Below are 19714 nucleotides of genomic sequence, written 5' to 3'. Positions count from 1 at the left end.
AAGTGGCTCAGAGAGACAGACACTGACTGAAGTGACTCAGACAGACTGAGACTAACTGAAGTGGCTCAGAGAGACAGACTGACTGACTGAAGTGACTCAGACAGACTGACTGACTAAACTGAAGACTGGACTCAGACAGACAGACTGACTAAGAGTGGCTCAGAGAGACAGACTGACTGAAGGGACTCAGAGAGACAGACTGACTGAAGGGACTCAGAGAGACAGACTGACTGAAGGGACTCAGAGAGACAAACTGACTGAAGGGACTCAGAGAGACAGACTGACTGACTGAAGTGACTCAGACAGACAGACTGACTCTGAAGTGACTCAGAGAGACAGACTGACTAACTGAAGTGGCTCAGAGAGACAGACTGACTGACTGAAGTGACTCAGACAGACAGACTGACTCTGAAGTGGCTCAGAGAGACAAACTGACTGAAGGGACTCAGAGAGACAGACTGACTGACTAACTGAAGTGGCTCAGAGAGACAGACTGACTGACTGAAGTGACTCAGACAGACAGACTGACTCTGAAGTGACTCAGAGAGACAGACTGACGGACTATGCTTCTGCTCCAGTGATAATCCAGGAGTCTTCTCTTCACTGACATGAGGAAGCCCTCTCTCAACCCCTGACTGAAGGACTGGGTTTTGATCAGAGCAGTGGCGGACACCGACAGCACGTAGCAGGTCTGTCCACAGGAGTTCTGTTCGGGTCTATTCGATCTGAGACGTTAGAATCCTCTTGACATCTGACTTGTCAGCGCAGGGAACGGCACTGTTTAAAAAACGACTTGGCTACAGGTTCTCTAGATCTCACACTCTGTACGACTTCTTCGTTGTCTTCTCGTGACTCTTGACTGTTTGTCTGTTGCGCTCAGTGGAAGCTCTGTGCCTCATGGCTTGCTACTACATAGTCATCAGCTCTACTCACCTCAGCAACGGCCACTTCAGGAACATCAAGGGAGTTTTCCGCGGACCCCTCAGCAAGAATGGCAACAAGAACTTGGTAAGAACTAGCGACTTTAAAAAAAAACTTTGTTTTTGGTTATTACTTTCTCGTTGTGTTTTGTGAGTACGTCGTGCTTGTGTTCTCTGCTATGATGGGTTGGGACGGAAGCCTTCCAGAACTTAGTTTGACTCGGAAGCAAAGAGTAAGGTGTCAAACGTGACTCTCTATCTTACTCTGTTGTGTCCAGCATGACTCTCTATCTTACTCTGTTGTGTCCAGCATGACTCTCTATCTTACTCTAATTTCACAAGGGCATTGGACTCTTTCCTCTACCTCTTGTTTCTCCCCTGAAAGACATTTTGAGTAAAGGTATGTACATGTAGAAACACTAGCCTTGTGGATTCGGTGAGCTGTTGTGCTGCAACACAGAGAGAGTTCATTGTGTTCAAATGTTCCGGTCGACATAGAGAACAGACCGGTGAACGTGTCACAGACCCAAGGAGTTCATTTTAGTTCCAGTGTTCCATCCTGACTGCCTGACAGAACAAGAACAGAACGGTGGACGTGTCACAGACCCAAGGAGTTCATTTTAGTTCCAGTGTTCCATCCTGACTGCCCGACAGAACAAGAACAGAACGGTGAACGTGTCACAGACCCAAGGAGTTAATTTTAGTTCCAGTGTTCCATCCTGACTGCCCGACAGAACAAGAACAGGAACAGAACGGTGACCGTGTATAAATTCCTACCAGATGGACGGCGAGCACGCCGCTAATCTCTAAACACGCAGTCATAAGTGATGTCATAGGATTGAGTCCTTAAATCGTCCTTTTACTGTAGCTAGGGGTTTAGTTGTGATGCAAATTAATCCTTCTGTTTGCCCAACCAGAAACGTGCATTCTAGAACACACATTGCAAAATTCCACAATCAGAACTGAGAATCTGGGGCAACACAGTGGGGAAATTAGAGAGAGGAGAAATACGTCTAGAGATTTCTGCTTGGAGAGATTTTTTTAGAGCTATTCATTATGTAAACAAAAAGTATGATCTCTCCATTGTTTGTCATGGAGATCATCGCCAACAGCAGATCTTATCAGTGCTGCTACCTGGATTATTCACTACACACACTCATCTCATTTAGATGAAAGAGTTACGACTTCCTTAGAGGAGGAAGCGCCTTGGCTTTTCAAAGCATGTGAATACGCTGCTGATTAAATTGTTCATGCTCTCTCTCTCTACTCTTTGTCAGTCGAGGAGAACAGAGCTTTCCTGAAAGCCAACAATGCTCTCTTTTAACAAATCAGAAATTATTGGACATGAAATATTGAAGTGCTCTATTCCCACTCTATGAGTTCTCTGTCTTCCCACATTGTGTTTAACAGAATAGCAGCGCATGTCAGGGCACTGAGAAGGAAGCTGTAGCAGCAACCTCTCCTTCTCTGTGGCCAGGGCTGGGTGCTCTGGGCCATTACCCAGGCTCCATCCAGCTTCCACCCCTCAGGGTTATCGTTTCACTCCATCTCTCACTGCGGGGGAGACCTGATGTCATTTAATCTAGAATTACTTAGAGGCCGGGAGCAGAGGACGGGGGTGATGGGGGATGTCCGTCCTGCCAGCACCACACACAGCCACTGTAAATATACTGAGAGAGAGTGAGCGAGAGAGAGAGAGAGAGAGAGAGAGAGAGAGAGAGAGAGAGAGAGAGAGAGAGAGAGAGAGAGAAACAGAGAGAGAGAACAGAGAGAGAGAGATGAGACAGAGAGTGAAAGAGAGAGAGAGAGAGAGAGAGAGAGAGAGAGAGAGAGAGAGAGAGAGACAGAGAGAGAGAAGAGAGAGAGAGAGAGAGAGAGAGAGAGAGAGAGAAAAAGAGATGGAAAAGAGATGGGAACAGAGAGAGAGACAGAGAGAGAGAGAGAGAGAGAGAGAGAGAGAGAGAGAGAGAGAGAGAGAGAAAGGAACAGAGAGATGGGACAGACAGAGAGAGAGAGACAGAGAGAGAGACAGAGAGAGGGGACGGAGAGATGGGACAGACAGAGAGATAGAGAGAGACAGACATGAGACAGAGAGAGGGGACAGAGAGATGGGACAGACAGAGAGATAGAGAGAGAGACAGAGATGAGACAGAGAGAGGGGACGGAGAGATGGGACAGACAGAGAGATAGAGAGAGAGACAGAGATGAGACAGAGAGAGGGGACGGAGAGATGGGACAGACAGAGAGATAGAGAGAGAGACAGAGATGAGACAGAGAGAGGGGACGGAGAGATGGGACAGACAGAGAGAGAGAGATAGAGAGAGAGACAGAGATGAGACAGAGAGAGGGGACGGAGAGATGGGACAGAGAGAGATAGAGAGAGAGACAGAGATGAGACAGAGAGAGGGGAGGGAGAGATGGGACAGACAGAGATGAGACAGAGAGAGAGACAGAGAGACAGACAGAGAGAGGGGACGGAGAGATGGGACAGACAGAGAGATAGAGAGAGAGACAGAGATGAGACAGAGAGAGGGGAGGGAGAGATGGGACAGACAGAGATGAGACAGAGAGAGAGACAGAGAGACAGACAGAGGGGATGGAGAGATGGGACAGACAGAGAGATAGAGAGAGAGACAGAGATGAGACAGAGAGAGGGACGGAGAGATGGGACAGACAGAGATGAGACAGAGAGAGAGACAGAGAGACAGACAGAGGGGACGGAGAGATGGGACAGACAGAGATGAGACAGAGAGAGAGACAGAGAGACAGACAGAGGGGACGAAGAGATGGGACAGACAGAGATGAGACAGAGAGAGAGACAGAGAGACAGACAGAGGGGACGGAGAGATGGGACAGACAGAGATGAGACAGAGAGAGAGACAGAGAGACAGACAGAGGTGGCTCCAATCTACTCTAAACTACTGGAGTAAAACAGCCATGCACTACAGCTGACATGGTAAACTACCGATGTATTCGCATGTAGCCTAGAGACTGATGATAGAGAATAACCTAAATATATATACACATATATTATAAATACTAACATATTGTCTATATATTTGATCTCGTAAAACATGCTACAACACGTGATAACACACACAATGATGACAGATTGTCCCACAGATCAAGCAATCCACTGTTATTAAACACATCCCAAAGAAACATTTTGAAATATAACTAATAACAATAATAATATAATAATAATTACATAATATAATTAGTATACACACAGCTAGAACATTGTGGTGTTGTGCTCTTTATTCGTTCTACGTAGCATTACGAATATCGACTTTAAACATGGACAATCAACGATGCATTCACAAATGGTTGATAAGCTCGCCGTAATGAAACACGGCAGAGAATTAGGAGACGTTATAGACGAAAGGACTAGTCAGATCAACCCAGTAAACGAAACAAAAAAAGGCTAAACAAATATGGATTCAAATTAAATATAAAAAATGAATGATTGAGAACCAGTTAGAACATATGTGTAATTTAAATTTAAATGCTTCTTCAAAACTCTCTGTCAAATAGGAAAAGGATTTCAGAATATTCAGTGAGAGATACTACACTACATGTTCAGTGTCTGGGCTCTGGGCTTCTATGTGGTGATCTAGACTCACATCTAATCGGAAAGACACCTACCTGCAATACAAAAGTCCTCATTTCCAGAAAGAGTTTGGATACCAAAAAAAGGAGGAGAGATGTCTTAGTCTACATGTTGTTTGTGTTCGCACAATGGGTGACTCTGTGGACAGCTCTGTGTTAGGAGACAGTGGGTGACTCTGTGGACAGCTCTGTGTTAGGAGACAGTGGGTGACTCTGTGGACAGCTCTGTGTTAGGAGACAGTGGGTGACTCTGTGGACAGCTCTGTGTTAGGAGACAGTGGGCGACTCTGTGGACAGCTCTGTGTTAGGAGACAGTGGGTGACTCTGTGGACAGCTCTGTGTTAGGAGACAGTGGGCGACTCTGTGGACAGCTCTATGTTAGGAGACAGTGGGTGACTCTGTGGACAGCTCTGTGTTAGGAGACAGTGGGTGACTCTGTGGACAGCTCTGTGTTAGGAGACAGTGGGTGACTCTGTGGACAGCTCTGTGTTAGGAGACAGTGGGTGACTCTGTGGACAGCTCTGTGTTAGGAGACAGTGGGTGACTCTGTGGACAGCTCTGTGTTAGGAGACAGTGGGTGACTCTGTGGACAGCTCTGTGTTAGGAGACAGTGGGTGACTCTGTGGACAGCTCTGTGTTAGGAGACAGTGGGTGACTCTGTGGACAGCTCTGTGTTAGGAGACAGTGGGTGACTCTGTGGACAGCTCTGTGTTAGGAGACAGTGGGCGACTCTGTGGACAGTTCTGTGTTAGGAGACAGTGGGTGACTCTGTGGACAGTTCTGTGTTAGGAGACAGTGGGTGACTCTGTGGACAGCTCTGTGTTAGGAGACAGTGTGTTTTGTTGTTTTATCTGTTATATATTATTAGTGCTAAATCTATTCTTATTGTTGTCAAGGTTGTGTTCATATTTGTATGTGCATCACTTCGCTTGACAACACTGACCTTCTCCTTCATGCAAATAAAGCATAGCGAATATGAATATGATAGCGAGAGATAGGGAGAGATAGACGGGGAGAGAGAGATATAATGATAGAGAGATGGGGAGAGAGAGAGAGAGATAGGGAGAGATAATGATGGAGAGTGAAAGATATAGGGAGGGAGAGTGAGAAATATATATATGTAGGAGGCGTTATAGACAAAAGGACGAGTCAGATCAACCCAGTAAACAAAACAAAAAAAGGCTAAACAAATATAGATTCAAATTAAATAAAGAGAGAGAAATTATATATATATATATATAGAGAGAGAGAGAGAGAATGAAAGAGAGAGTAATATATAATAATAATATATCCCATTTAGCAGACGCTTTTGTCCAAAGCGACTTACAAGTCGGCTGGGGCCACTACTTTTACATATGGGTGGCCCCAGCGGGAATCGAACCCACGACACTTGGCGTTGCAAGCGCCATGCTCTACCGACTGAGCCACACAGGACCCTATCTAGAGAGAGAGAGAATGAAAAAGAGAAAGAGAGATAAGGAGGGAGAGCGAGCTTATTTCACTTTAGTTTATTGTTTTCAACTTGCCTTGGCAATGCCAATAAAGTTACTTTTATTTAATTGTTAGAGAGAGAGTAGAGAGAAATAGATAGGGAGAGAGAGGGAGTAGAGAGAAAGAGATAAAGAGAGAGAGAGAGAGAGAGAGAGAGAGAGAGAGAGAGAGAGAGAGAAGAGAGAGAGAGAGAGAGAGAGTGAGAGAGAGAGAGAGGGGGGGGGAGAGAGAGAGAGGGGGGGGAGAGAGAGAGAGAGAGAGAGAGAGAGAGAGAGAGAGAAAGCGAGAGAGAGAGAAAGAGAGAGAGAGAGAGAGAGAGAGAGAGAGAGAGAGAGAGAGAAGGGTGGAGATGAAGCCAGGGATGGAGTTAGTAAAAAGGGAGGGTAGGAGGGCTCCAGTGGTCAACGTTATACCACAGCGGACTTGATGCTGCTGCGTGGTGGTAATGGAGTGCCCCTCAGAGAGTCGCAGGGGACTGTCATTAGTGGTACTTTCTACGTGAGCCTGAGATTGCTGCTACGCCCGCTCAGTACATCAACAGGCATCGCAGGGCTCAGTACGGAGACACAGAATAATCACCATTAGATAAACGTAACACATGAGAGGATCCAATGAAAGTTCAAGTAGCTGGGGCTAAGTTCTTTCTGCTGGTGTTCTGTCTACTACTTCAGAATCTGTATTTCTTTAGAATTCTTTAGAATCTGATGTTGTGATATTTTAAATCAGTGCTCATCGCTATGGCTTTGGAGTTAAATGTCAAATAAAAAAAATAATACAAAATAATACATTACAACTTAAATGTGTAAAAAACAAACAGAAAGACAGGCTTTCAGTCCGCTGTAGTTGTCCTTCTATCCGGGATCTCCAGCTGCATGAAGCTGGTCCTTTTTTACATCGGTAAATGAGTGGTCGGCAATGTGGCTTTTGGAATTGAACTTACATCTAGATACGTCTGAAGCTGTGTCGGCCTGATGGTGTGGGTGTTATACTGTGTTGCTGGTGTGAACTGTGATTGGCTGGCTGTGAAGTACAGAGAAACGTCAGAGGATGTCTTCCCTAGAGAGATGTTCAGAAGACAGCAGCAACACTGGAACGATCTCACACTGTTATCAGAGGCAGTAGATTTCAGTCCGAACAGATAGACTAAGGCTTGTATCAGATGGCCTAACAACTGGGTGGTTTAAAGGCCAAATGCAGACGTTTTTTTTTTATCTCAATATCAAATTATTTCTGGGTAACAATTAAGTACCTTACTGTAATTATTTTCAATTAAAATGGAAAAAAAAATATATATATATATGTTTCTTCTTAAACAAAGAGCAATTTCTCAAGAAATAATTTTGTATTCGTATACCAAATAATTTTTCCACCTGGTGATGTCACCAAGCAGGCCAAAGCTTCACCAAAACAGGCTGAGATTTCAGGCGGTCTTTTACACTAAAACGGCAATATCATATTGTTCCACAATTTATTCCTCCATTGTCATAGTGTGGAAATATAGATGACAGAAAAATCAGTTTATTGACTGGGCATTCCATGTCCGCTCCGCTCCGCCTGTGAAACTCTAATTAGCATATATATATTTATATTTTTTAAACATCAAAATCTGTCTGTTAAAGTTAAAGTTAATCTGTATTTTTTTGCATGGGCTGGGTCTTCATCCACTTCATTGGCCGATGTCTTCCTCAACTGCGGTGGAAGGTAACATAGCTACAGCGCTGTTTGTCAGACCAGGAGATATCCCGAAAATCAGTCTTGTCACGGAAACGTCTTTAGTGTCCGAATGGTTTAGCCTACAGACGGATACGAGCCCTTTACGGACAAATGAGACTCTCACGAACACAATGGTGTTCTCAGGGGAACTCATCTGAACCGAACCCCGGGAAAACGACTGGAAAAGAATCGGGAAATTTCCACTTCAGAGGTGTACTGATATAAGCATTTAAAAAAATGTAATCTGAGTTTATGTCTCAGATATAGGACATTAACTTCAAAACATACTTCGTTTTGATGAATTTTCATCTGTTTTTCCAATGTTTGAATCTGATATTCATTGCGTTTCTATGGGCCAAATTCAATGTTTCACCAAATATATTTTTTTTATATACCTTTTTGATACCCACAGGGATCATAAAATTCTTAAGAAAAAAAGCCAAATGACCCATCTTAAAACATTTCCCTACGTTAGCTCAGTAGAAACCCTCGGATCCTTAGACCTCAGCAAAAGAGACAGCTCTTCTCTTCCCTTTACTAATTTCCAACTTTAAAACTCATTACATTATATAGATGTCATTCTGAAGAGCATCAGATCAGATGCCCTTTCAACTAGTGGTTTTATGAGGGAGAGAGAGAGAGAGAGAGAGAGAGAGAGAGAGAGAGAGAGAGAGTGAGAGAGAGAGAGAGAGAGACAGAGAGAGAGACAGAGAGAGAGACAGAGAGAGAGAGAGAGAGAGAGAGAGGAAAGAGAGAAATGATACTCTTCCCACTCTAATTTCTCCAACACTCATTATACTGAACTACTGCATCGTTCATTTAATAGGAGCGTGATATACTGACCTGTTGTTGTCGGGAATAGAAACTAATTTGGCTTTAAATCATTATAACAGTCTCCCTTCCATAGAAATACTCCCCCTAATGCAGTGTGTTAACGATGTTTAATTGGTTTAATCTGTTTTATGTTCCAAAAATTTTTAATTTTAAAGCCTGACAGTGTTTTGTGTCAAAACGTAAATAGAGAATTTGATAGATTTCACAAGCTTTCTCAACAAACTATTTCCTTAAGAACCGTTGTGAACGGTTCTGATCATTCTGTCCCCCCCCACTCCAACTCCAAATGTAAGATGGCAAAAGACATACCTCTAGACATACCTCTAGACATACCTCTAGACATACCTCCAGACATACCTCTAGACATACCTCTAGACATACCTCCAGACATACCTCCAGACATACCTCCAAACATACCTCTAGACATACCTCCAGACATACCTCTAGACATACCTCTAGACATACCTCCAGACATACCTCTAGACATACCTCTAGACACACCTCCAGACATACCTCCAGACATACCTCCAGACATACCTTCAGACATACCTCCAGACATACCTCTAGACATACCTCTAGACATACCTCCAGACATACCTCCAGACATACCTCCAGACATACCTCTAGACATACCTCCAGACATACCTCTAGACATACCTCTAGACATACCTCCAGACATACCTCTAGACATACCTCTAGACACACCTCCAGACATACCTCCAGACATACCTCCAGACATACCTTCAGACATACCTCTAGACACACCTCTAAACATACCTCTAGACATACCTCTAGACACACCTCTAGACATACCTCCAGACATACCTCTAGACATACCTCTAGACATACCTCTAGACATACATCCAGACATACCTCTAGACATACCTCTAGACATACCTCCAGACATACCTCTAGACATACCTCTAGACACACCTCCAGACATACCTCCAGACATACCTCCAGACATACCTTCAGACATACCTCCAGACATACCTCTAGACATACCTCTAGACATACCTCCAGACATACCTCCAGACATACCTCCAAACATACCTCTAGACATACCTCCAGACATACCTCTAGACATACCTCTAGACATACCTCCAGACATACCTCTAGACATACCTCTAGACACACCTCCAGACATACCTCCAGACATACCTCCAGACATACCTTCAGACATACCTCTAGACACACCTCCAGACATACCTCTAGACATACCTCTAGACACACCTCCAGACATACCTCCAGACATACCTCCAGACATACCTTCAGACATACCTCTAGACACACCTCTAAACATACCTCCAGACATACCTCCAGACATACCTTCAGACATACCTCTAGACACACCTCTAAACATACCTCTAGACATACCTCCAGACATACCTATAGACATACCTCCAGACATACCTCTAGACATACCTCTAGACATACCTCCAGACATACCTCCAGACATACCTCTAGACATACCTCTAGACACACCTCCAGACATACCTCTAGACATACCTCTAGACATACCTCCAGACATACCTCGAGACATACCTCCAGACATACTATATGTCTCTGGTACACTATGTCTCTGGTACTCTATGTCTCTGGTACTATATGTCTCTGGTACTCTATGTCTCTGGTACTATATGTCTCTGGTACTATATGTCTCTGGTAGTCTATGTCTCTGGTACTCTATGTCTCTGATACTCTTTGTCTCTGGTAATCTATGTCTCTGGTACTATATGTCTCTGGTACTATATGTCTCTGGTACTATATGTCTCTGGTACTCTATGTCTCTGGTACTCTATGTCTCTGGTACTATATGTCTCTGGTACTATATGTCTCTGGTACTATATGTCGCTGGTAATCTATGTCTCTGGTACTCTATGTCTCTGGTACTATATGTCTCTGGTACTATATGTCGCTGGTACTCTATGTCTCTGGTACTATATGTCTCTGGTACTGTATGTCTCTGGTCTTAGCTGAACCATCTGGTACTGTATGTCTCTGGTCTTAGCTGAACCACAGCCTCTGGTACTATATGTCTCTGGTACTGTATGTCTCTGGTCTTAGCTGAACCACAGCCTCTGGTACTATATGTCTCTGGTCTTAACTGAACCTCAGCCCTTGCCGTAGGAACAACCAGGTCGTTCTTTGTCTCCATGGATGCACCCTGAGCATAAACCTCTTCGAACTAAAGAGCTATTTTACCGGAGATATATAAAAAAATATATATATATATATATATTTGGGATCCACTGCTATAGGCAATGGAAATACTCTATTGGAACCACTGCTATAGGCATTTGAAATACTCTATTGGAACCACTGCTATAGGCATTTGAAATACTCTATTGCTACGACAAACATAAAGAATACCTGTTTAAACCTGCCTCATCTCCTCTGTCATTTATAACTTCTGTCAGACAGAGAATGAACCATGGTGTGTGTGTGAGTGGGTATTTCTCTCCGTTCTCTCCGTTCTCTCCGTTCAACCTGTCCTGAATATGCATGTGGGGGTTATTTCCGTGGTTCTATCGATCTCCCTACTGAGTCATTTGGCCAGCTGGGGCTGTGGAGTGGCTGCCAGGTCGGAGAGGTGTGTGTGTGTGTGTGTGTGTGTGTGTGTGTGTGTGTGTGTGTGTGTGTGTGTGTGTGTGTGTGTGTGTGTGTGTGTGTGTGTTTAGAAGTCCCCACAAGAATAGTAAACAAACAAACATTTGACCAACTGTGGACATTTTGTTAGTCCCCACAAGGTCAAAAGCTATTTCTAGTAGTTTTTTTTTGGTTCAGTTTAGAATTAGTGTTAAGGTTAGGAACTAGGGTTAAGGTTGGGGTTAGGTTTAGGGTTTAGGGTTAGGGACATTTTTTATTTTGAATAGGACTGAATTAGCTGCACAAGACTGTGTGTGCGCGTGTGTGTGTGTGTGTGTGTGTGTGTGTGTGTGTGTGTGTGTGTGTGTGTGTGTGTGTGTGTGTGTGTGTGTGTGTGTGTGTGTGTGTGCGTACGTACATACGTGTGTGTGTGTGTTGCAAATAAGAATTTGAACTGACTTAAATAAAGGTTAAATAAAATCAATACATAAATAATAAATTAGAGAACAGAAGGTTGAGGTCACAACACAAACGAAACTAAATCCTGTCCTCGGTGTTTGTTTCTTCTGACCGTATGGTGTCATATACCCTGTCAATCACTCACTCAATCAATACTGTCAGCGTCGTGTGTATAGGTGGCAGGGAAGTCAGGCGCAGGAGAGTCAAAATATAGTGTAAATGGAGTCTTTTAATAAATGTCCACAGAACATGCTCCATAACACTAAAACATACAGACATGAACAAACATGGGTACGAGGACCCGTCGCGCACCAACACAACAAATAAACAACACTGACAATAAAACAGTCTCTGACAAAGACGTGAGGGGAAACAGAGGGTTAAATACACAACAGGTAATGAATGGGATTGAAAACAGGTGTGTGGGAAGACAAGACAAAACCAATGGATAAATGAAACATGGATCAATGATGGCTAGAAGACCGGTGACGTCGACCGCCGAGCACCGCCCGAACAAGGAGAGGCAACGACTTAGGCAGAAGTCGCGACAAATACATCAATTCCCTCCTCTGTTCCTTCGTTTGGGGATGCAGGTACAGTAGCCTAGAGGTTAGAGCGTTGAGCCAATAACCGAGAGGTTGCTGGATTGAATCCCCCGAGCTGACAAGGTAAAATCTGTTGTTCTGCCCCTGAACAATGCAGGTAACCTACTGTTCCCCGGTAGGTTGCCATTGGAAATAACAATTTGTTCATAACTGACTTAAATGAAGGTTACATTTAAAAAATGATTTTAAAAAAACAACAAAAATGATTTAAGCATAAAAGTCTTCATCATCCTTAGATGTGGTGCTTTGTCCTGGTCCAAAATCACTTCTCTGGTCCTTATCTAACATGAACCAGTAGGCAGAGAGAAGGAGGGAGAGGGAGAGAGAAAGTGAGGGAGAGGGAGAGAGAGAGAGAGAGAGAGAGAGAGAGAGAGAGAGGGAGGAAAGAGAGAGAGAGAAAGTGAGGGAGAGAGAGAGAGAGAGAGGGAGAGTGAGAGAGAGAGAGAGAGAGAGAGAGAGAGAGAGAGATAGGGAGGAGGGGGACATCTAACCTTTCTGTCCTCTGCACACAGCCTGCTAGCTTTACAAGGCGTTCTGAGATGTTTATCCAAGGCAATTATAAGTAAGGAGGTTACGTAGCATTTATGGCAGTTTGTCGACCAGCTACAACAAGCTAAGGACTGGAACGCTTTTTAAACCACAGTTACATTCATTCACCTGTAACTTGTCTTTGTCTGAACCAAAGCAGCTCAGTATCGGCTGTTAGTGATGCGAGTCATACCTATTTTTTCTTTCCAAGACTATACGGCTTAGCTGACAAAGTCATGAAAAAAAAACGCTTCAACGGTGTTGTCATGATAACTCAAGCATGTTCCCCTGTAACTTGATATCTTACCGTTCATATCTCTTCGTATCGGATTTTGCATTTTGTGTTCAGAGAAAATCACAATTGTATTTTTTCCCGTAACTTGTATCAACGGAGATGATATTTCCAGTGACTTGTGCAGAACAATCGTTATTTCATCGTTATTTAATTGAACTGTAGCTTCAACACCCTCTGTTCGGGACAGCTAATTGGGGTGACAGTCTTTATTATGTTCTACCTGGATGTTTTACCTCAGCTAAGCACACAGCACCTCACAGCACCACACAGCACCACACAGCACCACACAGCACCTCACAGCACCACACAGCACCTCACAGCACCACACAGCACCACACAGCACCACACAGCACCTCACAGCACCTCACAGCACCACACAGCACCACACAGCACCTAACAGCACCACACAGCACCACACAGCACCTCACAGCACCACACAGCACCACACAGCACCACACAGCACCACACAACACCTCACAGCACCTCACAGCACCACACAGCACCACACAGCACCTCACAGCACCACACAGCACCTCACAGCACCACACAGCACCACACAGCACCACACAGAACCTCACAGCACCACACAGCACCACACAGCACCACACAGCACCTCACAGCACCTCACAGCACCAAACAGCACCACACAGCACCACACAGCACCACACAGCACCTCACAGCACCACATAGCACCACACAGCACCACATAGCACCACACAACACCACACAGCACCTCACAGCACCACACAGCACCACACAGCACCACACAGCACCACACAGCACCACACAGCACCACATAGCACCACACAACACCACACAGCACCTCACAGCACCACACAGCACCAAACAGCACCTCACAGCACCACACAGCACCACACAGCACCTCACAGCACCACACAGCACCTCACAGCACCAAACAGCACCTCACAGCACCTCACAGCACCACACAGCACCACACAGCACCACACAGCACCATACAGCACCACACAGCACCACACAGCACCTCACAGCCCACAGGTGTGACAGTAAACGCAACAGTCGGTAGTTACAGCAGTTTCGGGCAGTTAGACAGACTCCTATGCATTATTAACATGAGGAGCAGAGGACCCGGAGTGTGCAAAGTTGTAAGCACTGCCGGAGGAACAGACTAGTCAGTTACCTCTACTACTCACACAGGAAAACGAATGTGTGGTGTGTTTGTTGTGTGGGTGTGTTCTGCAAGGTGGCTGTTTAATATGCACGGCCTATCCCCTCTGTCGCTGTTCATAAATGGTTGAGTCATTTACATAACCCCACTTGGTGTTGTTCGTAAAGTACTGCTCTGTTAACATTCAGAGCATACCGAGGTTTTCGAGCGAGCGCGCGTGTGTGTGTGTGTGTGTGTGTGTGTGTGTGTGTGTGTGTGTGTGTGTGTGTGTGTGTGTGTGTGTGTGTGTGTGTGTGTGTGTGTGTGTGTGTGTGTGTGTGTGTGTGTGGGGGGGGTTACAGTCAAATCAGTTCATAGATATATAAAGGTCCACCATATGAAGTGTCCCCTCTACTTATGCTTTCCTACCTCCATCCATCCCTCCATCCATCCCTCCATCCTTCCCTCCATCCATCCCTTCATTCATCCCTCCATCCATCCCTCCATCCTTCCCTCCATCCATCCCTCCATCCATCCATCCCTCCATCCATCCCTACATCCATCCCTTCATTCATCCCTCCATCCATCCCTCCATCTTTCCCTCCATCCATCCCTCCATCCTTCCCTCCCTCCATCCATCCCTCCATCCATCCCCCCATCCATCCCTCCATCCATCCCTCCATCTTTCCCTCCATCCATCCCTCCATCCATCCCTCCATCTTTCCTCCATCCATCCCTCCATCCATCCCTCCTCCATCCATCCATCCCTCCATCCATCCCTCCATCTTTCCCTCCATCCATCCCTCCATCCTTCCCTCCCTCCATCCATCTTCATCTCCATCCATCTCCTCCATTCATCCTTCCCTCCATCCATCCTCCATCCTCCCATCCATCCTCCATTCATCATCCCCATCCATCTCCATCCATCCCTCCATCATCCCTCCATCCTCATGTATCCCTCCATCCCTCCATCCATCTTCATTCCCCTCCATCCATCCCTCCATCTTTCTCCATCTTTTCCTCCATCCATCCCTCCATCCTTCCTTTCCTCCATCCATCCTCCATCATCCCTCCATTCATCCCTCCCTCCTTCCTCATCCATCCATCCATCCTTCCATTCTTCCCTCCATCCATCCCTCCATTCCTTCATTCATCCCTCCATCCATCCATCCCTCCATCCATCCTTCATTCATCCCTCCATCCATCCCTCCATCTTTCCTTCATCTTCCTCCATCATCCTCCATCCATCCTCATCCTTCCTTTCTATTCATTCATTCTCCATCCATCCCCCCATCATCCTTCATCTTCTCTTTCATCCATTCATCCTCATTCTCCATTCATTTTCCCTCCCTCCCTTCCATCATCCCTCCATCCATCTTCATTCATCCTTCATTCATCCCTTCATTCTTCATTCTTCCCTCCATTCATCCCATCCATCTTTCCCTCCATCCTTCCTCCATCCATCATCCTCCATTCATTCTTTCCATCCTTTCATTCATCCTCCATCCATTCTCCATCCATCCCTTCATTCATCCCTCCATTCATCCTCCATCTCTTTCATCTATCCATCTCTTCATTCATTCATTCATCCCTCATTCATCCTTTCCCTCCTTCCCTCCCTCCTCTCCATCCTCCCTCCATCTCCTTCCTTCCATTCATTCCTCCATCATCCATCCTATTCATTCCATTCATTCATCCTTCCCTCCATCCATCCCTCCATCCATCATCCTCCATTCATTCATTCCATCTATTCATCCCTCCATCTTCCTCCATCCATCTCCATCCCTCCATGTATCCCTCCATCATCCATCCCTCCATCATCCCTTCATTCATCCCTCCATCCATCCCTCCATTTTCCCTCCATCTTCTTTCCCTCCATCCTTTCTCCATTCTTCTCCCTCCATCCATCCTTCCATCATCACTCCATCCTTCCCTCTCTTCCTCCATCCATCCATTCCATCCATCCTCATTTCTCCATTCATCCTCCATCCTCCATTCATTCTTTCCATTCATCCATCCTCCATCCATCCTTCATTCATCCCTTCATCCATCCTTTCATTTTTCTCCATCCTTCCCTCCATCCATCTTTCCATTCATCTCCTCCATCCTTCCTCCCATTCATCCATCCCTCCATCCATCCCCCCATCATCCCTCATCCTTCCCTCCATCCATCATCCTTCATCCCTCCATCCATTCCTTTCCTTCCCTCCATCCATCCCTCCATCCATTCCCTCCATCCATCCCTCCATCCATTCTTCATTCATCCCTCCATCCATCTCCATCCCTCCATCCTTCCCTCCATTCATCCATCCTCCATCCCTCCATCCATCCCTCCATCCATCCCTCCATCCTTCCCTCCATCCATCCATTCATCCATCCCTCCATCCATCCCTCCATCCTTCCATCCATCCATCCCTCCATCCATCCATCCCTCCATCCATCCCTCCATCCATCCCCATCCATCCCTCCATCCATCCCTCCATCCTTCCCTCCATCCATCCCTCCATCCCCTCCATCCTTCCCTCCATCCATCCCTCCATCCATCCCTCCATCCATCCCTCCATCCATCCCTCCATCCCTCCTCCATCCTCCATCCATCCCTCCATCCATCCCTCCATCCATCCCTCCATCCATCCCCCCATCCATCCCTCCATCCATCCCTCCATCCTTCCCTCCATCCATCCCTCCATCTTTCCCTCCATCCATCCCTCCATCCATCCCCTCCATCCTTCCATCCCCCATCCATCCCTCCATCCATCCCTCCATCCCTCCATCCTTCCCTCCATCCATCCCTCCATCCTTCCCTCCCTCCATCCATCCCTCCATCCATCCCTCCATCCATCCCTCCATCTTTCCCTCCATCCATCCCTCCATCCTTCCCTCCATCCATCCATCCCTCCATCCCTCCATCCTTCTACACAAAAAGGGATGGTAACCTATTCATGTCAGCAGTCGTTAGTTACAGCAGTAGGCACATATATATATATATATACACACACACGTTCCCTGAAAATACACCCCTGGATAAACCTCTATTCATGATTCACTAAGGCTCGGCGGGAGAGGATGGAGGGCCTGCTGCTGTGCTATAATAGCACAATTACACAGTATCATGGCTGCATGACCCTTTTGAATCTCTGCTGGGCCCACCTGATACTGTCAGGGGTTGTATCCCAAATGGCACTCTATTCCCTATTGGCCCTGGTTAAAAAGTAGTTAAAAAGTAGTGCACTATATATATAGGGATGGGATTCCAGTTGGGACACATTAAAAACACTTTCAGTGCAAAATGGTGAAATGTGTCATGATGCTTCAACTCGGTTGTTGGTCTGACTCAATCCTGACACTGTTGTTTCTTTGACAGTCATAAATATTTAAATCACGAAACAACGTGAATCTTAACTTAATATCTGTTGTTTTGACTGCTGTTATGAATGTAATCTTGTGACAGCGAAAGCAAAACAAATGTTGGCTCCTGAAACACTTCTGAGGGAGCATCTGATGCACGACCTCTTTGGCTCGAAATGGCACCATTTGACTTTTGTAGTGTACTACAACTTCTCAGTGTTCCTGCATTTTAAACTGTCAACACTCAAATGGAAGAAAACAAGCAACAAGAACTCTTCACCACACCCCTTTTCTGACATTTATCTGACGGTTGATGCCTGAGATCAGCATCGTCCAGTCATGTCCTCAGGGATTGCGACTTACTTCCACCATCGTCGTCGGGGACCAATCAGCTTTGACCTCCAAACCAAAGCAACTAAAGCCCACAACAGTTAAAATGGCGCCGGAAGGAATGAAGGCCGTTTTACGGGTTCGTTACCAATTGTTATATTTAGCTAACTTTTTTTTGTACATAACGTTTCGTGAAGAGTGTTTCTGGACATCAGAACACCAACCTCGATTTAGACGAGGACTTCTACTTTAATGAGTCGGAGGCGAAAGACATATTGATTATTCAAGACCAGGCTCTAATCCTCTTACACTCTTAGAGGGCAAAGACTATAGAGGCCGGTGTGAGGGCACCCTGGTGAGAATACAGCGGGTAATGACGGCGCTACAGAGGCCGGCGCGAGGGAACCCTGGTGAGAATACAGCGGGTAATGAATAAATCTACCGTCTGTTGAATCGCCGGGGGAAAAAATGGATGAGTTCCAGTCGAAACTATCCACGTTAAGAACTGTCTTGATTTCCGGAGTCATGGCTGAACAAGGACAAGGATAATATAAGCCTACAGTTGAAGTCGGAAGTTTACATACGCCTCAGCCAAATACATTTAAACTCAGTTTTTTACAATTCCTGACATTTAATCCAAGTAAAAATTCCCTGTTTTAAGTCAGTTAGGATCAACACTTTATTTAAAGAATGTGAAATGTCAGAATAATAGTAGAGAGAATGATTTATTTCATATTTTATTTCTTTCATCACATTCCCAGCGGGTCAGAAGTTTACATAAACTCAATTAGTACTTGGTAGCATTGCCTTGAAATAGTCTAAATTGGGTCAAATATTTCAGGGAGCCTTCCACAAGCTCCCCACAATAAGTTGGGTGAATTTTTGGCCATTCCTCCTGACAGAGCTGGTGTAACTGAGTCAGGTTTGTAGGCCTCCTAGCTCGCATACACTTTTTCAGTTCTGTAGGTCCTCCTGTAGCATATACACATAATTTTCCTTCCTCATGATGCCATCTATTTTGTTAAGTGCACCAGTACCTCCTGCAGCAAAGCACCCCCACAACATGATGCTGCCACCCCCATGCTTCACGGTTGGGATGGTATTCTTCGGCTTGCAAGCCTCCCCCTTTTCCCCCCAAACATAACGACGGTCATTATGGCTAAACAGTTACATTTTTGTTTCATCAGACCAGAGGACATTTCTCCAAAAAGTGCGATCTTTGTCCCCATGTGCAGTTGCAAAACGTAGCCTGGCTTTTTTATGGCTGTTTTGGAGCAGTGGCTTCTTCCTTGCTGAGCGGCCTTTCAGGTTATGTCGATATAGGACTTGTTTGACTGTGAATATAGATAATTTGTACCTGTTTCCTCCAGCATTTTCACAAGGTCCTGTGCTGTTGTTCTGGGATTGAGTTGCACTTTTCTCACCAAAGTTTGTTCATCTCTAGGAGACAGAACGTGTCTCCTTCCTGAGCAGTATGATGGCTGCGTGGTCCCATGGTGATTATACTTGTGTACTAGTGTTTGTACAGATGAACGTGGTACCTTCAGGCATTTGGAAATTGCTCCCAAGGATGACCCAGACTTGTGGAGGTGTTCAATTATTTTTCTGAGGTCTTTGCTGATTTCTTTTGAGTTAATGTCAAGCAACTGTGTTTGAAGGTAGGTCTTGAAATACACCCACAGGTACAGCTTCAATTGACTTAAATGATGTCAATTAGCCTATCAGAAGCTAATGTTCTGGAATTTTCCAAGCTGTTTAAAGGCACAGTCAACTTAGTCTATGTAAATTCTGACCCACTGGAATTGTGATACAGTGAATTATAAGTGAAATAATCTGTCTGTAAACAATTGTTGAAAAAATTAAGTTT

General features: G+C 45.3%; 1 protein-coding gene across 1 annotated transcript in view; it reads left to right on the top strand.

Moving 5' to 3' along the window:
- Positions 1-671: 671 nt before the first annotated feature.
- Positions 672-19714, top strand: part of LOC135521395 (zinc finger protein 804A-like) — a 145418-nt gene continuing 126375 nt past the window's right edge. Inside the window, exon 1 of the mRNA XM_064947296.1 lies at positions 672-1008. Coding sequence (XP_064803368.1) covers positions 898-1008 — 111 coding nt within the window. The 5' untranslated portion in view covers positions 672-897. The remainder of the gene's footprint in view (positions 1009-19714) is intronic.

Source organism: Oncorhynchus masou, chromosome 29 (genome assembly GCF_036934945.1).
Source record: "Oncorhynchus masou masou isolate Uvic2021 chromosome 29, UVic_Omas_1.1, whole genome shotgun sequence".
NCBI lineage: Eukaryota > Metazoa > Chordata > Actinopteri > Salmoniformes > Salmonidae > Oncorhynchus > Oncorhynchus masou.
Note: the sequence above shows the minus strand (reverse complement) of the source record. Positions and strands in the feature narration are given on the sequence as shown.